We start from the raw sequence: 24,746 nt of genomic DNA, 5'->3' as shown, positions 1-24,746 counted from the left end.
AACGGCATTCATCCCCCACTGACTCGGCAGGATTGAGGTATTCCCAGACCAAATCTGTACATCACAACTATCACCAGAAGTGGGCATGCTTTAAAACACAATTGTGCTCAGACAAAGGTAAAACACAATTTCTATCATTTCCATCTGGGCCAACAGGACGGAGTTCATTCTTGGCTTAACTGTATTTATAGAACATTTTAAAATACAAGTCTTATTCAATAGGGATTTAATACATTTGTCACAAATCATAGAAACAAAGACAGACGTTAATTAAAGGCCAGCTTCAATTACAGTCCCTAACCACAAACATTTATACGGCAACTCAGGAGTGACAGATTTTCCCTTCATGGGGAATTGACAGTAAAATGTTCCCAATTTTGACACAAACACACGCAAATGACAGGAATGAGAAAAGGCAGGATGGGGTGGCAGCACCGAAATCACCTGGAAGGTTTTTCTGCCTTCACGGAGCTCAAAAGTCCTGCTTCAGAAGCACTTCCTGTGAACAATGTGAGGTCCGTGCTCCTCATATTCCTCCAGACTTATCCATGCCAAGTTGAAAGACTGCAAGTTGGCGAGCATCGCGCCGCCACTCCACACAGAGAAGTCTCTGTCCACGGGGCTGATGACATGGACGCATTCCCCCGTGTCAGGGGGCAGCAGGCCCTGGATCTCCGCCTGGAGTCGCTCGGGGAACCCAGACAGTAAGGTGTTTCCACCTTTAAGACATTGAGATCAAATAAAGTGGAGAAGTAATGAACCGATGAAGAACAGGGTGAGACCCTCCCTCCCATCACAGCTAGACTTGCGCTGCTGTGACAACAGCGCAGAGCAAGGAGCCGTTACCTGAGAGGACAATGTTCTGCAGAAGGCTGCGCCGCAAATCAATGTCTGAGCTGAGGATCGACTTGAAGAGACTCTCATGTATCCCACAGTGATCTCGCCCAATCAGCTCCGGCTTAAAGAGAATCTCCGGAGCCCTGGGAGCATTAGGTGTGACAGACCGTGTCAGGAACAAAAACAGCAACAGAGACCTCTGGACCTGGTTTGATTCCCGATTCCTCATTTAAGAAATGCTAAAATGCTTGGACGCTTCACTTTCTGGCTTTGCGCGTTTTTTGTAGTTTGCTTCTGGTCATTTGGCTTGAAGTAACTTTCCCAACCCTCCCAGTTGACATTAAAGTCTTCCACTTGGTTCTTGGGTGAAATTCAGAGTTCTTCATTTAAATTTCATTGTGAGGTTAACGGTAGCAGTTTTTTTTTTTTTTTTTTTTTTTGTCTTTTTTTTTTTTAACAGTGAAAACAATCAAGGGGGGGCGGGATGGGCTGTCTATCATTTAAGAGATTTTTACAATGACTTGGTTGTCAACAACAATACAGTCATTTCATTAGTTTTGCCATCTTAAGAATCACAAAAGCAGCAATTTAAGTAGGAAAAATTCAAACTGATACCAGTTCCCCAAAACAACTTGGTCTTAAGATGATTATTTGATTAATAAGGTAAAAAGACCAACTTTACTGCAACTGATCTAAGTAATTGTGAGCTATTGAAAACAGAGCTAATTTGCATTAATTAGCCACCATTCCTTAACCCTAAATGGCATTTGTGATGTTTATGCAGGCAGAACCACCTAAACCAGGACACCAATCATTCCATCACTGCTCTAAAGCCTTTATTCTTACTTCAGTCAATGTTTTTTCTCCATTTAACAAGAAAGCATTTCAACAGGAAAGTCGGAGATTGTCAGGTGAAGAGGGGAATGGTGGCGTTACCTGAACCTCTCTGTGTTTACAGTGACTATCTGTCCATCCGGCATGGTGAAATGCATCTCTCTGCAGGACGACCCCCCAGCACACAGCTCAGCTTCATAGTTTAAAGCCACACGGCAACATTTCTCCTTCATCTCACGCACAATCTCCACCTCTGCGGTGGTGCGCATGCACACTCCCTGTTCCTGCAGAAGCTTTGAGAACAAGCACACAAGAATGAACTGCTGCTCTGGAAACGTCGGGGAAAAATCCATTTTCAAGTCGACCATTTATTTTCTTGAGATTTGACATCCATCACGCACTTACGAGTCCTATCTCCTAAAAAACATAACACTGGACATCGAGACTCCTGGTATTAAATTAGCAAATGTACTAGTTTGACAAAGAAGGTTGGGACTTCACAAATACCTTTATAAGATGCAGTGTAACATCTACACCAGCCAGAGGAAAGCGCTGTACAGCATGAGGTAGATAATGGCCATCAAACACCGGAACACTGTGACTCACTCCGTCTCCAGAGTCAAACACCACACCTTCAGGCAGTCCGGGAGAAACAAAGGCTCATTTACCTTTTAACATTTCCTTTAGGAGTCGTGCTAAGGGCCTGAGGAAATACCAGTGGATCTTCCTGATGCATAAAGAGAGAGAACCGCTTGCATGGCCACATAGGTGAAGGGAACATTGAAGCACTCGAACATGATCTCCACCATGCGCCGACGGTTCTCCAGGGGATTCATGGCTGCTTCCGTCAGCAGGACTGGGTGATCTTCTGGATCCACACGCATTTGCAGGAATGCGTGATGCCAAATCTACAATCCAGTTATACCATTGATCCTTGGGGATACTGCGAGACACATGAATCACAGCAACAGAAATGTACCCCTTACCTTTTCCATTTCATCCCAGTTCTGAATGATCCCATTCTTTATGGGATGCTTCAGAGCCAAGACACCTCTCATATGCTGAGCCTCATGACCGATGTAGGTCTCTCTCTCGGCTCTACCATTCATAATTTCCTGGAAAGATACAACAAGCAGATTTGTCTAAAAGCAAAACCAGAATGCTTCCTGTACCTTGTATGAAAGACTGCTAGTATACATACCTCATATTTTGGCATTCCAATAATTGTTGGAAAAACCACATTTGGGAGGTCTTCATCTGCAAACCCTGCTTTCATCAAACCCGACCCTGTATCCAGAACTATGGGAGTCTTGAAATCCTTCATCTTTCAGCATATTGAGGAAAAAAAAAATCTGTTTATTTAAATGACAGCAGCCATTCCTGGCTTTACGTACACCCTGGTCCCTGTTCGGCACACTCTGACATCACAGCATTTACAAACAGACACATATTACCGTTCTAACAGTGATGTCACCGTCTGTTGATTCACAGCCTGACACCTTCATCCAATCAGAGGGTTGAAGACCACCAGAAGCATCTGCATCCTGATCTCCCCTGCTGAGCTGCAGTTCAAAAGGTGGCTCAGGAAGTAGACACCGACTTACTGGGGATAACGTGTTCATTTCCTCGGACAGTAAGTCTCCCTCTCCAAGAGCCTTAAATACCAGTGAATCGTTGTCATCCTTAATGTTCCTTTCTGAAAATTGGTCTGAGGGAATTTGATATTCCGCTAGTGGCATTTGCTTATTGTTGTTTTGGTGTTCCTTCACATTTGCAGTATGAATCACGCCATGTTTATTATCGGCGCTTTCTGGTAGTTCAGGGAGTTTGTGGACAGCAGTTTCTCTTACAAGCTCATCAGTGATGGAGGATAAAGGAGGAATCTGAATATCTGTAGAACAAGGAGTTTCATCTTCAGGAGCTTTGTCCATTGCAACTAAAAGCTTTCTTGGGTTAGGCAGAGGAGAAACATGGCAGTTTCCTCCAGGGTCAAACGCTCCATCATCTGGTCTCAGTTCTGGGGTTAAAGAAGCTTCAGGTTTGACAGGATTCTCACTAAACACACACTCTAGGGGCTCAACTGGCTTCAAATCAGAAGCATTCCTTCTTATTAGTGATGTCTCACATTCAAGATGATCAGCTTGGGAAGCTGGAAGCTGAATCGGATGGTTTGATGCATTTTCAGTTAAAATATTGGGTTCTGACGCTTCTTCAAGATGTTCCGTTTTATGCAGGACCTCAGAATCACTGCAGACCAGTGCTGTTTCATGTGATCCGTTACTGGAGCCTGGTAAGTCTTTTACCTTTTCATCCTTTTTCTCTGCTCTAGTTTTCGCCATAATAGAACATCTGATGACCTTTTTTGATCGCTCCTTCACTTTGCACTCATTTTCTAAGCTCTTCTCAAGAAGAGCCACTTCCTGTTTCTCCTTTTCCAGCTGTAATCGAAAAGCCTCCCTCTCTTTCCTCACCGATAGTCTGTTTGAATCCAGAATCTTGCTCCTGGGGAGCTCCTCGTCGGGCATTTCCTTTTGTCGGAACATGTGGATCTTCAGTTTCTCCTCAACAATCATCTCATCCAGTGTGTGGACTTGTCTTAGCTCAGTGAGCAGGTCAGAGCTGCTGTGGAACACCTGTGCATGAGCCTCTGGGATCATTTTATTATAGCAATCAGAAGTCTTGATTTCACGTGCGGAAGCAGTTGAGTTGGGTTCCCAAACGCTGTCAGACTCTGCAGGGAGAAGGTTATCGTCCAGGCCAAGAACACCAGCTTCAGCCAACTCCCTGGATGACATCTTTTTTAAAAAGAGAACATGACTGAATTTGTTGTAACAAATTCAGGTTACACATTGATTTTTTACACACCGGAAACGTGATGGAAGACCAGAGCTATGGTAGCTACAAAATCTGGGTGGTTAATAGGTTGGAGCACTTATTTCTGCTCTAGTTTTCCAGCATTCCTGCACGTGCACCTTATCCTTTTACTTTACGCATCATTCATGCTAAAATAAAACCAGAATGGTTATATGGGGGTTTGCTTAATCATATCCTCATTTTAGTTAACCAGTTTTCCTGCTAAAAACCTCTCAACTCAAATTAACTTTCAGTGGAAAAGAGTCAAAACACCATACCCCTTCAGCCCAATTCTCCTCGTCCCACAACCATTGTTGCTGTTGGTTCTCAGAGCTCAGCATAGCATCCAGGACGGCCTCCTGAGCCAGGATATTTTCTTCCTTCTGTAGAGGAAGACATTTAAATGCTCAAGAGAATTGCAGCAGATGCCAGATTTACCACTACAAATTACAGAGCAGGCAAAAAGTGCATTACCTCCAGTATTTTATCAGTCCTGTCTAATATTCTCTCCACCTCCCTCAGAGTTTCCCGTTCTTTTACATCCCAGTCATTCAGCGAGAGATCGATTGAGCTTTTAAATTAAGACAGTTTAAATACAATGAGGTCATTAAAAGGAAAGCTCTACTAATAAGGCAGGTTTTAGGATTCACGTAGAGGCTGTTTCATTAACATTTCAAACTTACCGATCAACAGCATCTTGGTTCTGTTCATGGAGGTCATAGGAGTCCCACAGCAGAGTGGGGCCCCCCTCTGTTGTGCTTAACGTCTTGTCTCTTTCTTCTGTGAGTGTGCTGGACAGGATGTGACAGACTGGACTAAGTTCAGGATCCTCCAAAGTGCTTCGTCCAGACCGCACACAGTCCTGACTCTTTGACGCCCTGGGCCGTGTGCTGCTCAACCCCTCCGTCTGTGCGGGCTGATCTTTGGATCCAAACAGCTGGCCAACGGCAGAGAAGGGGTCTGGTGGCTCCTGAAGCTGGTGGTTTTTCTTTTGAGGTGTTGGGTTTGGTGTAACTGTTATGGTGTATGAGTTTTCCAGATTATCTACAGGCAGGCTAAGCCAGGGGTTGCTGGGCAGGGCAGCGGAGCGCTTCACTCTGATCTCAAAATTGAGGCTGTCCACAGCAGCTTTTGGGACAATCTGAATGCTCGCCCCAGAGGAACCTCCCACGGAGCCACAGTCAAACTCATCTCCATGAACTTCAGTATCAGAAATGCATGCAGAGCCATCTTTGCCGAGTTGGGGAAGGATCAAAGTACACTTTTCAGAGCCTCTGATCTCAGTTACTCCACACAGATCTTCTAGTCTTTTCCTTCCCCCGAGGACCTCCGGTTGGCCATTTCCAAGTCCATCAAAACCAGAGTCGAATGAGCTGAGGGAGAGGGGTGTGCCATCAGCAGACACCAGTCCAGCAGCTGAAGACGTTCTTGGGACGGTCATTTCTTTAAGATCTTTATATTTAACGACATCTTGACCCTTTTCTACAGCAGCACAGTCAGCTGATGAATAACTGCTCCGCAGCAACTCGTACTGCCACTGCAGAGCTCTCTGCAGGTAACCAACAGCCACAGGCTCGGGTGACAGGAGGAGCTTCCTTAAGGTGATGCACCTGATGGAATAAATAAATAAAATAAAACTGAACACATTAAGGCTGATATTTAAATAAACAGAAAAGAATGTATAGTTTTTACTATGTCCGAAGCACCTAAAGTAGGTAAAAACAGATGTTATATCTGAGCTAAAGTCAAGAGTCATAATCTCCAATTAATTTTACACATTTCTTTACAGTATATCCATTACCCTCTAAAGATTTAATAAAAATTCACAGCAATAGAATGAGATTTGCAAAGACCATTACATGTATTTAAGCTAAATGTCATGTAACATGTCACTTGGCTCACCTTTGAGACATCTGCTTGCCTGCCTGTTGGACCTTCTCATCAGGGATAATGCTGGACAAATGAGCCAGATAAACCAGCTCTTCTTGATCTGGAGGAGGATTTTTCTTCAGGAAATAAGATATTCTCTGTCTCCATGCAGGAAGAACTCCCCAGTTCTTCCTCTGCCTCCAAGGGGAACCAGCGTCTCCATTAACACCAGACAGCAGCTCCTGGAGGACATTGTCGTGAAGGACCAGACTGTACCAGCAGTTGGCCTATCAGAAGAACAGTTAAAGGCTCAGGAGAGATGAGAATGATTTAAGATGGATGAATTACAGGAATTACTGACCTTCTGATAGTGTCGATGGTATTTAGAAACTGCTCTGAGGGTTTGGAGGATGAACTGCACAGCAGAGTAGAATTTTTCCTTTAGTCTCTCCAGATCCAGAACCCAGTGATCCTTTGTCTGACCCTCAAGGGGCATGATTTTAGCCAGTGTGTGGATCACATCCTCAGCGCAGCGGACGAGAGCCTGCAGGGGTTTGAAAACCCAGTGAAGGTCAGTTGAGAGAACTGGTGCACTAATAACGCCAGGTTTCCCAATGTCACCATTAAACATTTAAGAACCTTTTAGGACCCTTGTGAAAGACATTTGGACAAAGTGGGCAACAAGACATGATTGTGCACATACCACAGCAGGAGTGTAAATGGTTGCCTCAAATTCAGACAACAGTTTCACAGCCGCTGCATCATCCTTAGCGATCTCGATTCTGTAAGGCTGGAGTTTCTCTTGGTGAAGACTTTTAATTTGTTCAGTGATCTGGAAGAAACCACAATTACTTCACAAAACTGAAAAGACAAATTAAAAATGGATCACCTTTCCTACATAATGGTTCAACCTGAGCCTGAACAGAACAGACTAATTCATGTCTGGAAGAGTTACTTAAAATCTATTAATATTTAGGGTTGTGTTGACAGACTCTATATCTTAATAGATATAGACTGAAACAAAAGATGTGACTAAAGGTTGACATTACAGCCAGACATTGTTGTTCTGCAGTTTCTCCTACTGTGCTATTTAAAAAAAAAAAAAAAGAAAAATAAAAGATTGGGGCAGAATTTTACAGCAATCACACAGTATCATATTTAATGAACTATACAATCACACATGAATATGGACCCACCTTAGATAAACTGTTCCTGTAGACGGTGAAGGGTTATTTACATGAATAGTCACATGTTGCCCAATTTTCTGTCCTTAGTTGTGCAACAAGAGCTTTTCACAACTGCGTGATTTTGGCTCTAACAAATTGTGATCAAGGTTTGGCCTTTTATATTTAAATATAAAATATACTCAGCCTGTTTATTTTAGTAGTAATCCCATTACTGAAGCTTTGATGACAGACTTGCATGAGCAGCCACTATCAGCAGTCTCATTTTCTTGCTCTCATCTCAATACATCATTAAACAATCCCCGACTGACCTTGAGAGCATCCTCTTGGAGTTGGAACACCTGCAGCTGTAGACGGGCTTTAGCAAATGCCTGCTCCCACAAGAGCTCCACTTTCTCCACAGCTGCCGTTATCCTGCAATTGTTTATGGTTTAAACGTTACTGTACCAGTTTTCAGGCTAGAAAAATGGCCCTTCATGGTACTCTGCCGTACCTGCTGTGGTTCTGAAGCATGTCGAAGGTGGTATGAGTGAAAAGGGCAGTACCAGCCATGGCCAGGTAGCAAGGGTCCTTCTCAGGGTAGTGAAGCTTCTCCACCACCGTCTCACAGTGCCTCAGCAGCTCGTCCAGACCGAGCTCCCTGTAGCAAAATCAGGTGGAAACACACTCAGAGCAAAAAAAACCAATAGAGTCCATTAGAGGAAAAATGCAGGATAGAATATTTTAACAGGAAAATGTTTCCCAATTTCAATTAAAAATACAAAATCGAGACAACTTATTTTTCGACTTATCAGATCAAACTCGTGTAAGGCCACATCAGCCTACAGAAAGAAAATGAGATATTTAGGGGCTTGACCTCCTGAGCTGCTGAAATGTTGATTCATTTGTGGAGAAGTAGTTCTGGAGCTCTGTAAAGGTGAAGGGCAGGGGCATCCTAGATAGAGAATAGAGAGTGGAGATGCAGGAGGGCAGCCGCTGCACCACCGACACAAACTCCTGGATAAATGCGTCAATCTCCTGCCGGGACAAATGACACCATGGAAAAAAGTTTAAAAATCCCCAGAAAACAAATGCAGTTTGACTGTCATGTGTTAGCTCATATCATCTCAGAGACTGTTAGATCTCATATCATCTCACATAATGCCCTCTATTCTTGAGCACTCATTTCCATACATTGAAATTGGCATGTCATTTTGAAACAAATTTATTCATAGCATTTAATTAGAGAGAATTGCCCTCATCAATCACAGCTGCTAATTTACATGAATATAGTGGTTTTGTTAAGGTTCATGTAAGAGTAGTAAAATACATGAACACTAATTTCACTCTGGGATATGAAAAACAGATTTCGGATACAAAATCATTTCCCCGCTCATGAATAAGAGTAGACAAAGATCCCAACTAAATGCGCTCAGAAAAATTCTCATGGCATCAACACCTTCAACATAAGCCGAATGGAGAGCATGTGTGTATTGAATGTGTCTGCTATAGGCACAGAGCTGCTGCGGTTAATGAGAGTTGTCATGTACACAGACTGTCTATGAACATGACTGCATATATAATGTGATGGAGAAAAGAGGCTCCTTTCAGTTGCTAATAGGGTCAGCTGATTATTTGCTTGGGCTTCACCGAGGTAACAGACAATAGATGCAGGCTGCTCGAACGGCTCCCATGAATCATTTCAAATGAAAACATCTCCTGACCGAGTGAAGCTCAAAACTTTGCCACAAAGGATCTATCTGGACGGAGGAAACCGTTGGGCTGTCGTATTTTGCGTCACAGCAGCAATAGAGTATCCCTTCAGACGTAACTGGGACCCAGAGTTGATTTATACAGAATAGCAAATGATTTAGTGCTGCAAAGGAGGGCAGCACAATGTGCCTTTATGTTGGGCTTACAGACTGATCATAGGACACTCAGCCTTTGCCTTTTTGCAGAATGTTTCACTGACAAACAGATGCTTGTGAAGAAACAAGCGGACTTTCAAAACGAGAAAAGCGTAGACCATTCATGATCGAGTCAGTGCAGCAGCGCTTCACACCAACACTGTCCAAATGTTAACAGATTTACCTTGACAAAAGAAACCCAACTCTGGTGGCAGTAAATGAGGTATCCACCCAAAGATGATGGTAGCTGGCTTTTGTCAATGTAGTTGGAGAGTTCCGAGATCTCTTTTACTATGATTTTCTGTACAAACACAAGATGGATGTTATCGCAGAAGTTAAGCCATCAACAAATGAAGGGATCAGTTACCTTTAATGTGGTAGGATAGAACTTGGATGGAGTCAGAAGCTTCAGCAACAGCTTGAGCACTTCCTTCTTTTGGGGCTGAATTATATACACACTATGGACCGTCCGCTTGTGCAGCTGGAAATGAGACGTGAACCAACCTCAGCAGCAGTCAGCATTAGGGTGAATTTATGGGTTGCCCTGATGAGGCCTGACAATTCTTTAGCAGTTTAGTGTTATCACTGTATCATTTAGACTAAGGTGAATTACATAACCGTAGAAATCAGGGGGGAAAGTATTCAAACATGAGATTCAAGCACGTGGAGTCTTTGGTCCACGTATAACTGAACACTATCAGTTAACCTTTCACAGTGAAGTTCATGTCCAATCAGATCATAATGTGCATCATTCAGAGTGTATGATCTCCCAAGAACCTCCACATTTTGTGGCCATATGACCATTACAGAGTTTTACAAAAACAGCCTGAATGTTGGACTCTCATTTTAAAAAAGAAAAAGAAAAAGGTGGCGTGTATTAAAGCATATCTGCCACAGATAGCATTGTTATTTGGTCATTAATAACCATTTACAAAAAAGCAAGTCTGATTCTAGAATGTCAAAAAAAAAAAAAAATTGGGATTTTCCAAGGCGACTAAAGCCTATTCATTTAGCAATATTTCTCCATCTACTCTCCACTTTATCCTCATGTGAGCAGCCATGCATGTGACCTCCATAACATCCCACTCCTGACACAGGAATTTCACCATCAACAGCTCTCTGAACCAATAAAACCAGTGTACAACTTCAGGCCTGATGAAAGCATCACAGTGCCGACCACGTCACTGAACCGTGTGCGGGAGGGAACTGAAAGTTATCATGAATAATTCAGGTAGTAATGTCTACAAAAACACACCAAGCGGCCTTTCACAACAGAACCAGGCAGGCAAGCGTCCAACCGGAATGTTGCAGTCAGATCTTTTCGGCAACCCTCATTCCTGCTTTTGAAATCATTTTACCCATACAGACAAGAAATTACAGAATAGCAATGAGGAAACGCCGGGGGGGAGCCAAGCTTGACGGTTCACAAGAAGCCAAGAATTCCATTCACTGCTTAATGACTACTGGCATCTAGAAACAAGGAAATGGAACCCACGACACAAAGAAATACTTTTAAGCACCCAGCATTTCATACCATTTTAAATGCATATGCGTGTTTATTAAGTCGCTCAATCCATACATAAAAATGAAAAGACCTTTCACTGCTCATCTGTTTTCACAGATCAGAACAGGTAAAAATTACACAGATCAGCAGCAGCCCCTGGCTGGGACCAATACCTCAAGCAGGAGAAGAGTCTCGGTGATGAACCTGACTGTAGGGAGCGATGCATGTCTAAGATCAGCCACCACTGAAACCAGGCACTCCTTCTCCAGCTTCTTACTGCCAAAACAGCAAGTCCATGTCAGTCCATTTTTAAAACCATCTGAAGCCAACATGTAAGAGTAGAACCCACTTGTGCACACGCTGGAAGTAGTTTATGAAGTCCACCACTTCAGCCTTGCTCAGCTCCGTCGACAGTTTGGTCTGGCCATCCACTGGGAACACGATCAGAGGGCACCCGTGCTGATCAAAAGCACCTGCACAGACGGATCACCCTTAGATGCATATGGAGGATTTTCCAGCAACTATGCTTTAAACAGCTTGATATTTCTGAGTAAATAGATGCCACGTTTTGGAGTTTCCAATTTTTTCCCCTCATTTTAATAGCATGCAGATTTAGTGTTGGAAATGAAAACAATGTAATAATATTTAAACATATTCAAATGAATGGACAACTGATTATAAAAAATAAAAAAAACATGAATTTGATAACTGCCTGTAATTAAAGGTGAACAGTTCAGCAGAGTCAGGACAGAGATGTAAGGTAGAAGACTAGAACATTTGTGAACCACCTAAAAATAAAAAAACTACAGTATAAAACCCAATATTCTATAACCATCTGCTTTAGAAGTCACATGACATCACTACAACAGGTGGAAGACTTCCAAAAACCAGTTTACATAAGCGCGCCTCATTACAGAACCCAGAAATGACAGAGAGACCTTTACCTGATGGTAAAGCTCATCATTCTGCTGAGGTTCATCACATGTGAATGTATTTTTAGATGCTTAAGGTCTCTAGGCTTAGGCAGAGACCGATCATGTGGTTATCATTAATGCAGTTTAAAAGCCAGCCTCTAATGCAGCGCTACTGTGGTGCACATGCTTGTTGCTTGTTGGGGGTCAGACCCTGGGATTCTGTAAAGCGCCTAGAAACTATTGTTTGTAACAGACACTGTATATATAAAGATTGAATGAAGCTTGCATACAATTTAATACACAGGCAAGCTGAAGAAAGTTTTATAGAGATGCATTATCTTTTGCAAAAAGGCGATAGCAATGCACAATCTGAGGGCGACAGCAACATGGAGATATGTGATATCCCACATGTAGTCTTTAGCTGTGGTTACTGGTATTATTACAGATTAGGAAGGTCAAAAATGGAGATTTGGGAATTCTGCCCGAGTTCTTTACACCACTGGATCATAATTGACATTTCACTGTCTTTCTTGCCAAAGTTGAGTCACTTTTGAAGAGCACAAACAAATCTAGAGGAGATGGAGAGGTACCGGGGAAGAGTACCGCTCCGGAGGCGAGCACATGATCCGCAGGCAGCGGCGGGGAGGGGGGACCCTCCGGCTCCGGCGGGTCTGAAACGGAGGAAGGGCACTGGTTATTTTCTGTGAAAACACACCTCAGAAGGAATTCAAAAACTCCCATCTGCACAGCCGCAGGTGGAACCGGTCCAACAAACGCCTCCTGCCTACAGCAATGTTACCAGCCCCGCCGTGAACAGAACCCTGAGCGCTGGGCTCCAACCCGAACTTTCCCACGTCCGGCGGATGGAGACGCCGCTGCTCCCGCTTACCTGTTGAGCGTCGTCTCATCGCCAGTTCCCTTCTTCAGCGGCTCATGTTCCGAAGGATTTCTTTTTCCGTTAAGTTACGCTGCCATGTCACCATTTATCCGCAGAAAAGATGTGTCCCGCGGGGCAGAAGAACAGCACCGACAAGCTGTTGGAAGTCTTCCCCCGCCATGTTAGATCCATTCATGTTGGGCTGCGGTTTGCGGGAGCAGAACTAAGGTCCGCGGGAGGTTAAGCCGCTGTTTTATAAAGAAAGGGGCGTGGTCAACAGAGGAACCGCCTCCCGGCCCGCCCAGCTCCAAATAACCTTCACAAAAATACTCCAATTAGTGCCGTTTCTTCAGCTAATCTAACCAAAATTAACAATAACATTCACCAACAAGTGCCCAGTATTAGCATCATAATGCATATATTACATTTCAACTGTGAACAATATTCTCTGACTTTAAAAACCTGTTAGTTTGGCATGTTTTCTGATGGTGCCCAAAAGCGTCATAAACTAAAAAGGTCATTATGAAAAACTTGTATGGTGACATTTAATGTAATGTTAAATGTGTATGGAAGCCCATTTTAACCACTCTGATCTCTAATTATTTTCAGTCTCAAAATATTGAGATACTTTCTGGTGCTAATGAATTGTTATCTGATGCAGTTTTGGTTTGTTATCTTGAAGATGGAGATGTAAAACTGAGGAAGGTATGGCACTTAGATGATCTAGAACATCACCATATAACCTTTTATAATCCAATATTCACAGATAAATGAAATAACATGATAAGGATGGGATGCCACTGAAACTTGTTTTTGAAAAAAGAACTCTGAATGGGAAACAAATCGATAAGTAAAAATGTATTCCCTTGCACAAAGATTTATATGACTAGTAGATTTGCATTTAATAGTCCAATCAGTTTCATCATTGCATTCCTACGGAAGTGTAAACAGATTAGAAAACACTTTAATAATGATTGTTATTATAAAGACAGTGGACTCCTTTAATGTTATCTGAGTATCTGTCACTGCAGGGCTGTGAAGAGCTGTCAACAGTCCTGACACAGACCCGTTAAACTGCATAGCTCAAGTCTTTCTCACAGACAATCTTCATTTCTTTTTTTCCTTTAGTAAGAGTGTAAATATGTCATAAAATGTTACAACAGAACATTTATAAATGGCAGAAACTCACCAAAAGTTCAGCGGGATTCAGGCTGTTTTGTCCTGGAAGGAGCTGGCACCACCAAACGGGCCTTTAAGATGAACTTTTCCTCTGAACACATTGCACTACAAACAGCTTATAGGTCTATCCCAGCATCGCCAAACTTGCATCAACTGCAACTTTCAACTCAGCCTGCGTCTTTCTTTCACATCTTACACCGGTCCAGTGGCTTTTGGGGTCCTCCTCCTGCAGGTCAAGACCTCTGACCGCCTGTTTTATTCCCAGAACATGCAAGGTGTCATGAACAAGTGCTAACAAGAACTGCAAGACTGTTTCTAGGACATGAGTGGAACATTTGGTTTCTGTTGACAATTGTGTGACAGAAAATTAGAGCGTCTGGCAAATATACACTCAATATTGAGGAGACAATGAAGTTAAAACCATGCTCTGATTTGTTGTTGTTTGAGCAGTAGAACAGGTGACTGTTCTGGCCCTTCAGGTGTGTCCTTCCAATGAATCATTAATGAAAAAGATCTTTCTGTGCAACACATTCTTGGCACACTTCAGGCGGCACACAAAGAAACTGTTTACTTGGATCTGTGACTCATACTTAAGTCAGGTTCACATGGGAGACAAAAGCAATCAGAGCTGTCAAACCACCCACATCTGACCCAGATCAGCTTTTCTAAATTTTCTAAGAGCAGATCTGAGTTATATGACTCCTGTTTCATCTGGCTTATATTTAGTTGTATCATATTAGCTAATGTGAGCCTTTTAAGATAGCTTTCTCAACTAAAGGTTGGAGCATCATCTTTAAATTATACTTACTAAGAAAATCCCTTCAGGAGCGGTGACTACTTGGAAAAAGATTGTCTGTGCATGGATCAAATTATCTACTGCTGTTTTGTAATTTTACATTTTAAACTACTTGATTGTGAATCGCTTGATATTAGGAAGTAGATCATCAACATGTGAAGCTATGTTAATTGTTAACAATTTAAAGACACAGCAACATGGGCTAAACACCCATCACATTAAGCATCTACCCTTTTTATGTGTGTGTGTATGGTCATTCTCAGGAAAAACATAATCAACCATCATTAATAGAAATAATATTTTATTCATCTTTTTTTATTAATCAGTATTCAATTTTTGTGTCAATTAGCAACAACCATTAGCTTGAACAGGTATATTTAAACTAACGTGCGAGGAAATCAGTGAATGCAGGTAATGGATGTGCTCTTTGATAAATGAGCAGTTTAAAGAACACAGCAACATGTTTCTGATGTGCAAGCTGTGGCATATTGTTAAAACAGATAGTTTTTGAATCTAATATTGAATGCACTTTCACCAACTGTTCCATACATCACACTGAGAAAACAAATATACAAATGAATTATCTCCATGCAGAAGGACCCCAGCAGTTTTGCACACAGTAGATCTAACACAATACAAAGTGCTCTGCATTTTCACATAACAAATGCCTATTTCATGCCACGGGAAGGGGGATAGGGGGCGCATGGAATGTCTGTGGTCGTTCTGCCCCCTCCATATTTTTACAACAGTGAGGCTCTTTCATGTTGCTTTAGCATGAGTCTCCGTGTCTCTGTGGGCCCATCTTATGAGGCAGGAGCTGTGGCTGCAGTGCTTCTACTGTGCTGTTCAGCAGTTCTTATCAGGACACAAGGCCATGGTGTTGAACCTCCAACCTGCTCTACGGCTGATTACATGTGCTGAGATAAGCTTACATAAACTGATCAAACAGGTCAATGGAAATTGATGCTGTCCTCATCCAATAGACATATGTAAATTTACATATTCTATTTTTTGGGAAACCATGCAAAAAAGAAGAATTCATATAAAAACAGTGAGCACACTGAGTAAAAGCTTCATTTTATTTCTTGTTCTGGACTGACAGCACACTTAAACTTGCTGCTGACCACTTTAGACACATGCTAGAACAACAAAAAGAGCGCTAATTTAGTCACTGCTGGGGTGTATCTTCTCTCCAAACTCAAGAAACGAGGATAAAATGTAACATCCTGAGACTGTTTCCCACTTTGGTCTTTTATATTTTTTTTATTTATATATGACTGGGTGAACTGATCTTTTCAAACATATTTGGAAAGTTGGAAAACTAAAATATACACATTCTGACTGAAATGATTTATATTACTAATAAATAGACATTGACTTTCATACCATTTCACAGTGTTACAAAACAACACAAAAGACTAATTGCACTTTATCTGCAACTGCTGCCATTATTATCTGACTCAGTCCTAATCTTGGACTTAATGTCATTGTTTTTAAATTTTATATGAGCATTCCTTTCTCTTCCTTTTTTATTTCTGGGAATGACATTTAGTTTTGACAGGATGTCCTGCACAGGAGAGCGAAATTGACTATAAAAATCTTTGAATCTTGAAAACTGATCCGCAGACGATGGAAAGGGCGTGACTGGATGATCAGCCACTACACTAAAGGACTCCAACTGCTGGAACGCTGTTGTCAGTTAAGACACGAAGTTGGGCCTCAAGTTTAGATGCTTCTTCAGCCTTGGAAATGATGCAAGCAAAGATATTACATTTCAATAAAACTCTGCAGATCACTGATGTTTCGGCTTCTGGGGATATTCATAAAGTTACTTACAAAGATGGTGTTACTGAACTGAAAGTCGAAGTTTGTTCGCAGATCACTGGAGTTTGTGGTCATCTTTAAAGCCAGATCGGTCCAGTTTCTTGCCTCAGAGAGATTTCCCAGCTCATTGTGACACTATTGAACAACCAAATCACAAATGTTCGCTTTTATTCAATAATTACTCAAGAACATTTCAGCAGTAGTGCACGGTACAGCGCTCCTGCTTCAAAGAACAAATCTGCAGTTTGGATTTGAGTGTTGAACATCTAACCACTGAACGGTCCACTTGCAATGAAATCAGACACTTGACAAATGCATTTTAAGAAAAAAATTACCAGAATATAAACATATAGAGGAGATGGCAACAATTCAAAATTAGAAAAAAGGCCATTAATGATGTTGCCAGAAAGACCTGAATAGACCTGGTTTAACTTTAACCAAATTACTTTTGTAATATCTTTCCACCATTGTGATGTTTTGGGTGTCACCTGTGGAAGCTTGTGCTGCTGTGCTGAATGAGTTTTACCTTAGCGATGCACAGACGCACCATCTTGGAGAAACCCGGACTCAGTTCCTCTGCCTGCAAAACAGGTTTTGGCTGCACATTCAGTTGGCGAACACAAAACTTGTTTACTGTCAGTGAGCGGTATATCCTCAAAAAATGGGCGTTGGTGTATTTTTTAAAAAATAATGCAGAAATGAACAGCAGAAGATACAGTAACTGTTACAGACTATCAGTCTTCTGTGGCTTCTAACTGTAAAAGAACATGATACCTTCAGAAAGTTCTCCAGGGCATCGTTTAGAGTTGAAGTGGGTGGCTTCTGGTAGATGGCAGCAGCTGTCTTCTTTTCCAACCAGTCCAGATTGGCTACCTAAACACACACATGCACAGGCACAGGATCTTTTCTCAGCGTACAGTCATTTAAATGATAAGAGCTGAGTCAACAGGTGATCTCACCTCGTAGCACCATCTGCCCAGCAGGTAGAAACACATGGGGTCGTCATCTCTGAGGGTTAGAAAATGCTCCAGATGCTCCTATGTGGGTAAAACTTTGCACTTAGGTTATTACTGCAGGCAGGTTTCCCTGGTTACCCTCATTACAGCATAGTTTGGTGTCAACATGCATCTATTTCCATGACAATTTTTTTTTTTAAAGTTTAAGATTAACCAATTGGTTAAAGGGGATTTAATGAATGAATGAGAAAATGACTTGAGTTTACTTTAAACTAGGATGAAACACTACTAATTATGATATAATCCATAAGTGAGCGATTCCCTTGAAAAAAGGGACTCGTGTCTCTGCCTTACCTTCAGTATGTAGCTGCTCTTCAGTTTGCTGTGCATGCTCTCATTCTGGGAGGTCAAACCAGCCAGCAGAGCGAACCTGAAGTCAAAAGAAGAGGTTTCAATGCAAGGCTCACATTGTCAGCAGAGGAACACTGATCTTCTTACCATTTGTGACACTCTGCATTCAGGTTGGTCTTCTTCAGAGCCAACTCGGCCTCCTCCAGACCTGCAACACACCAGTCGAGAATAAACCGCAGCCAACGCTGATGATGGAAAAGATTTATCGGCCATTCCACCACACTTCCTGAAGGATTATTGGCATAGCAGTTTTTCACACTGCACCGATTCTAATGTCTGCTGCACTTCAATTATCATGGACTTTGCCAATTTATAGGTGTTGGAGCAATTAGCCGTGTAGCTTAGCACGTGATATAATGGCATTTCCTCACCTTTTGTGGATTAACACACATTTTTAAGGACAAACCGCACTAATCTGTGGGCAACCATTTCATAAAAATGTAAATTAAATTAATGAAAGTTAATATTTTAAAAAGCTCTGCAGTTCCTGCTTTGGTGTGATCATACCACTGCCGAATATGCACCCTTACCTTGTAGTGCATACATCTTTTTCTCCTGCTTGTTCTCAGTACATATATACATGTCGCTGTAAGCCCGGGCAAATCTCCATAGAAACTCTCTGCTGTCTCCATACTGTTGGAACAAATGAGTTGGGTTCAAGTCCAAAGACAGCAGTACAAAACTCAGTGTTCGAATCAAAACGCTGAGCGGAACTAAATAAAGAGGACATTATTGTTGTCACTCAGTCAGATGACATCACTGACCTCTGTCTGGTTGGCCAGCAGGAGGTGGTAACCTTCTGCCTTTAAAGTAGCGTCTCCAGTGTGGAGGATGTCGCTCTGAGCCAGGAGGAGAGCCAGCTCTCCGTTAGGGGGCAGTTCGGTCAGATCCAGGCCCCTCCCGTCTTCCACCACCACCTCTTCCACTATTTCGCTGTCCTCGTCCTCTTCTTCCTGGGAATCTTCCTGGCGCAGTGTTACAACAGTGGCACAGCTCTTCTCGTCTTCGTCGGACTCCTGCTCAGGCTCTTGATCACCTTCCTCTTTTTCGGAGTCGCGGTCTGTGTAGTCTGACTCAGCGTACGCTGTCGTGTACCTGGAACACATCAATGTTGAAGGACACAAGCTAACCTATGTAAATGTGTGTGTAAGCCCTCCACTCACCCCCCCTCACTCGTATCCTCAAATGCACTCTGGCTGGCAGTGAAATATATAGAACTCGAGCTGGTGGAGTCTGTACGTTCCCTGTGCACCACATGGCGCCGTCGCCTGACCCGCTGGCTGTGAAGAAAATGGACAACTCAAGCATTTCTAAGGTGACAGTTATAACAGTGTAAACAGGACATTCGTCAGCATTGCATTAAGAATGTCCAGTCAGACAAATTTGACACAGTTGAACACTCTCCGACTTACTTTACATCGGGGATCATCTGTTGGGCGATGTCCTGCAGGCCGCCCCGCAGCTCAGCCACCTCGGCGCGGAGAGAGGCCACGCAATTCAGCACCTGGTCCAGCTGGTTCCTGAGCTCCAGCTGCTGGTCCGGGGAAAGACCCTGCAGGACGGCCTCTACTGCTGCAAGTGCCTGACGGTGGGCCTCCATAACTTAAAGCAGACACAACTCATCAGGCAGGACTAAGTTACTTTGATTCATACCTTCTGATTTTACAGAGAAGCCAAATTAATGATATATAAATATATCTAACATGTATAAAGACTAAGAGTGTTTAATATCTTTGGAATGTGTAATTAAAGGTGTATTAAAGACCTGGAATCTAATGTGTGTGTGTGTGTATGTGTGTGTGTGTGTGTGTGTGTGTGTGTGAGAGAGAGAGAGAGAGAGAGCGAGAGCGAGAGCGAGAGCGAGATAGAGAGAGCGTGCGGGCGGGGGGAGGGGTCACCTCGCAGGCGGAATTAGCGTCTGTCAGACACAATCGTACAGTTATCGGAGTAAAAACGCACCTTGTGCATCATGCGTGTCCCGCAGCAGGGTCGCTCCGTCCGTCAGGTCAAAGGCTTGTGGAGCCGCTGGAGGTTGCAGTAGCATCTTCTGCATTTTTCTGCTTTTCTTCTCTCTGTATATAATATAGGCGATGAAACCGAAAGCAGCCGAAGCTCCGACAGCAAGTCCGATCAGGCCGTTTCTTCCGAGCCACGTATTCATATCTTCACACTCCAGAATCCGCAACAACCTCAGATGATTCTATTTGATTGTAGACTCTTATTTTAATATCTTATTGACCCTATGTGCTTGGAAAGATCTTCAGGATGCGAAGGGCGCGACCCTGCTCCGTTCACATGTCTCCTGTCACAAAATAACAAAATAATAATATCCTGTCATAAAAAAATATTGATATAAACGAAAGCTGAAATTGTTGACGCATGTGCCGAGGCGGTCTGTAGCCGAATCTGCGGCAGGTTTGGGTTCTGCCGTAAAGTGCTCCGTTCATAGTAAAAACAAGTTTCACGCATGCGCAAAACGGTCCGGTACGTCATTTCTATGACGCTGCATTTCTATCGTATTTAAATATACTTTCACGTAAGATGTTTTAATAATTGGGTTGTTCAGGTATACATTATTACGAACCCCCCCCCCCCCTCCCAAAATACATGCAATATAATAGAAATAAATAAAGCCACGATGTGCATGTATTGAATTCAAAATAAATATAATATATTGATACGCAAAATAGAGGAGTTGTGATAAATCCAATACGCAATAAATCACTACTATGCAAATACTAAAAAACAAACTCATGCATGCAAGAAACAACATAAATCACATTGATGCATTTGGGGGAAGCTGCTCTTAAAGGCTATTTATATTTAATTAATAAAGATTGTGACAAGAAAGCCATTATTTTCCTAAATAAAGAGCCCATTTTGATTTTTGTCTTTCTTAGTTCGTACCATTTAACAGGTACCTGACAAAGGTACCTGACAAACTTAAACAAACTTGCCTAAACATGAGGTCACGCCTTTTCAACCTCGTGTTTAGGCAAGTTTGTTTAAGTTTACATGCATTTGTACACCTAGGGTGAATGCTATGTATAAAGAATAGGCTAAATGATCGTATTGATATGTTTGTTTGTTTTTTTTTTAAAAAGGTATTTTAAACAGAAATGTCTGGTGGCTGGTGTCTCCTCTTCCTCTTGACCCCCCAGAGAGTCTCTGCCTGGTTCACCTTTGGCAACGTGAGCTGGTGCCAAGTCCTGCTGGAATTTGAAATCAGCATCTCTGCAAAGCTTGTGAGCACAGAACTGAGGACTTCTGAAAGCACAATGGAGCGACTGGACTCCCACTGGACTTCCAGCAACGTGGATTCTGAGCCTCCCCACTCTTCCGCCTGACTCTGAGACCTCAGTTTCCAAATTGAGTGCAAATTTACTTTCATCTGAAAAAGGATTTTGGACCTTTTTCTCCACAGCCCAGATAAGATGTGGATGGTAGCTCATGCACTGGTTCCAGCCTCAGCCCAGTTGTCCCCAGGATTGTCCTGACCCAGACGGAGACCACTGACATGGTATGTTTGTAGGTACTTTGACAGTTAATCTGGGTGTGACACCATGACACTTCACTATTGAACATTTGCAGTAGTCTAAGGTTTAAAGACACTAAATTTTGGCTTTTCATTAACAAAAATTTCATGAACAAAAGGCTTGAAATATTTCATCCTCTGAGTAATAACCTGTACGATCATTTAGCCTATTCTTTATACATAGCACTCACCCTGGGTGTAAGTCTGCCAGCAACATTTTTCTTACTATGGTGCATTATATATTTCAATCTGTAGCTGCTGTCTGTGGTTAAACCTTATCTACCCACAGAAGGAGTTGTAATAAAGTAACAGTTTTAAGGTTTTCTTGCTTTCAAAGCTGCTCTGATCTTTGATTATTGAAAGATGCAGTGTCACGGCTTCTTTGATCCTTTGATTTTTAGAGAAGTGGCATGATTCTACCATAGACAGTGATCAGACAGATGTTGCTTCGCTATACAAAATCTGTCATGACCCAACACTTTGATGCCTGTCTGTCTGTCTGTCTGCACAGCCTAAACAGATGAGGTGGAAACATTGTTTTGTGGGCTCCTGTGATTGTATTTTCCCCTCTGTAAAAGCTGACCTCTCAATCTCAGGTCCTAGCTTGCATCCCAGCAGCAACATGGGTCTCAGGGTCTCCCCCTATTGTGGCTTTTCTGTGTTTCCACTGATGCTGCCTGTGGCTCCAGTCACCCCAGAGCTTTGTAGAGGGAACTCCCCAGGAATACTTGATGCCCCACTTTGAGGAGATGGCAGCAAGCGCTTAGTGGGTTCACAGAGTTCCCATACACAAAGTGGCAGACTTACACGCATACGTCAAACACACACACTTTCTAACATTAACACACTCTACCTCTATATCTACAGATACATACACACAAGCAAACTTAGGGACACTTTTGGCTGCAGCATCACATTTCTGAAAGATGACAGATGGTTTAATTGTTGGTTTTGTTAATTGTGGCTGGGTTTGAGTCTGCTTGTTTACTATTCACAACATAGATTTTTATATATAATTCTGCTCATAGAGCATACGCAATCATGTCTGCATGTTTGTGCATAGGTGTATATGTTTAATGGGTTGCCCAGCAGTCAGGTCCAATATTAATGAATAAAATACATTTTTAATATAATCATGACACAGGATGAGTTCAACTGACTCATTCTGTTAAAGCAAAATCTGGCTGACCCAAAACAAGGCCTCCAGAGTCCAACGCTGCTGCCTGACTGCTGGATGGAACAGGGCTTAGGAAGAAAAAAAACACTTCATGTCAATAATATATCACTAATATATCTGCGCACCAACCAGAGAACAGGTAGTGAGAGATACTGCTGTGATGCAACTGGGCCTCCCTCCCAGCCAGAACGCTCTTCCTCAGCTTGATTTTGGACTTCTGCTGAATATTGATCCATCCTACTTCTGGGGAAGTGGAAAATGCACCCTTCTTAATACTGAACACTCACCAATGAGTGCCTGGGCCAAGTGCCTGTCAGCAATCCTCTCATAATATGAGCCAAATTTCAGACTCACAAAATGCAACTTAAAGATGAACCTTTACTGTATTGAATGCTTTTGCTATATTTAGAAAAGTTAAAATATTACATGAAACGCTTTAAAAACAAGACTTTTGAACATTTTAGTAGAATCTAGATTTGAAAACAACTTTATTTCATTATTCAACTTCCTTCTACAAGTCCTGATGTGTTGTGATGTTTTTGTATAGATTTTCATTTGAAAATGTGGTACTTTGAGTTTCAATTTACAAAATAAAAGGTTTCATCCACCAACTCCACAGAGGCTAATGAGGCATTTCCCCCCTCTAACATTACATCACAAGTGTCCAATTATGACATTTTACTGATGAAAGTTTAAAACATGTATTTATATAATCACTTATCGGTGTGTGTGATGACTATGCTGACGTGCACTCAAACAGTAAACAGACAAATCATCAACTTATCAAGTGTTACTGAAACTGCAGGTTTTTCACGTTAATGTCTAACAATTGGAATCAGCTATTTAGTTGATGGATCATCTACTATACCCACAAATTATAGGATTTCACACAATTGTCAAAGTTTATTTTGCTATGAATTATGTTAATGTAAGCAAATGAATCCATGGAAAAGTTTAGTTTGCATACAATTATAAGCCCCCTTTAAACTTCTATAACAAACAAGATGACTCCATTTACAGTTTTTCTCAATCACTTTGGTACATTTTTCCAATCATTCTTGCAATTTGCAGAAGATCAAGTGCATTTCTCAAAACAGTTTGAACAAATAGCAAAACACCGTGGATCACCTGCAAAAGCCAGTCTCTTGCTCAAAATCCTTAGTCCATCCCTCAAAAGCAAGTTTTTGTGTCAATATACTTGTCAGTGCCATCAGAATGTTTAATCATTGTGTCATTGTGTACGGATAAGACAGTCAAATTCATTAGTCATGTTGGCAATTGAATAGTGCACTTTGAAGGGACATGTTGATGTAAAATGTGGTTTAGGTGTGATGACAAGTGTTGTACATTTGACCTCATATAATGTATATGTGTAAGATTGATTGGAAAAGACAAGATTCACATTTACAGAATGACTTCTTTATTGGCAAACATTGACATTGCAGTGCGTAAAGAAAAAAAAAGACAGCACTGCACATAACAAAGGTGAAATACAATACGTAAGTAAACATAGGTCAAAAATATAAACATAGGTCACACAGTAGGTAAACAAAAAAATATGAACAACTCCCCAAATTCTAATCTCAATCCTGATCTTCAGCTTCTTCCCGTTCCTGTCTGTTAGGCCACAAATTCTCATCCACGTCACACCTGATGTCCTCCCGTGCAAGGCAGCGTGGATAGTATCTTCTTGCATGCCTAATCCATGCTCTGCAGGAATCTGCAGTAATGTCTTGGCATGCTGCATCCATTGCAGCCAGAAGGGTCACTTGTGTGTGTGGCTCTCGGTCATACACCTTCCACCTCCAGGCTGAGAAAAATTCCTCAATAGGGTTGAGGATGGGGAGTATGGTGGTAAGAACTCCATCACCATTCTGTTATGGTTTGCGTACCACTGCCTTACTAGGTTTGACTTGTGGAAGCTTACATTGTCCCATATTATGGCATATTTGGGCTGGGCCATATTCTCGGCTGGGCCACCTAGGATATGATCCCTGTACAAAGTGTCTAGGAATGCTATTAGACGTTCAGAGTTGTATGGACCCATCAGTGGAATGTGTGTCAGCACACCGTTATCTGATATTGCGGCACACATAGTTATGTTGCCACC

At 42.1% G+C, this 24,746-nt stretch overlaps 2 protein-coding genes across 2 annotated transcripts; both read right to left on the bottom strand.

Moving 5' to 3' along the window:
* Nucleotides 1-87: 87 nt before the first annotated feature.
* Nucleotides 88-13,004, bottom strand: LOC130516031 (uncharacterized). The gene is made up of 23 exons (XM_057016777.1): nt 12,771-13,004; nt 12,472-12,552; nt 11,317-11,440; nt 11,141-11,243; nt 9,831-9,944; nt 9,648-9,764; nt 8,434-8,594; nt 8,071-8,217; nt 7,889-7,991; nt 7,097-7,225; nt 6,755-6,937; nt 6,427-6,680; nt 5,208-6,134; nt 4,999-5,095; nt 4,803-4,907; nt 3,126-4,466; nt 2,873-2,995; nt 2,658-2,786; nt 2,387-2,579; nt 2,179-2,303; nt 1,774-1,964; nt 847-980; nt 88-719 (listed from the first exon to the last, which is right to left on the bottom strand). The coding sequence occupies exons 1-23, from the start codon at nt 12,787-12,789 to the stop codon at nt 487-489; spliced, it is 5,133 nt and encodes a 1,710-aa protein (XP_056872757.1). The 5' UTR covers nt 12,790-13,004; the 3' UTR covers nt 88-486.
* A 2,787-nt stretch (nt 13,005-15,791) lies between these two features.
* On the bottom strand, nt 15,792-20,373 carry rmdn3 (regulator of microtubule dynamics 3). The gene is made up of 12 exons (XM_057017094.1): nt 19,884-20,373; nt 19,337-19,526; nt 19,088-19,204; nt 18,689-19,019; nt 18,455-18,557; nt 18,012-18,072; nt 17,868-17,943; nt 17,517-17,594; nt 17,332-17,430; nt 17,084-17,137; nt 16,570-16,692; nt 15,792-16,475 (listed from the first exon to the last, which is right to left on the bottom strand). The coding sequence occupies exons 1-12, from the start codon at nt 20,083-20,085 to the stop codon at nt 16,398-16,400; spliced, it is 1,512 nt and encodes a 503-aa protein (XP_056873074.1). The 5' UTR covers nt 20,086-20,373; the 3' UTR covers nt 15,792-16,397.
* Nucleotides 20,374-24,746: the final 4,373 nt, after the last annotated feature.

This window comes from Takifugu flavidus, chromosome 19 (assembly GCF_003711565.1).
Source record: "Takifugu flavidus isolate HTHZ2018 chromosome 19, ASM371156v2, whole genome shotgun sequence".
Classification (NCBI taxonomy): domain Eukaryota; kingdom Metazoa; phylum Chordata; class Actinopteri; order Tetraodontiformes; family Tetraodontidae; genus Takifugu; species Takifugu flavidus.
Note: the sequence above shows the minus strand (reverse complement) of the source record. Positions and strands in the feature narration are given on the sequence as shown.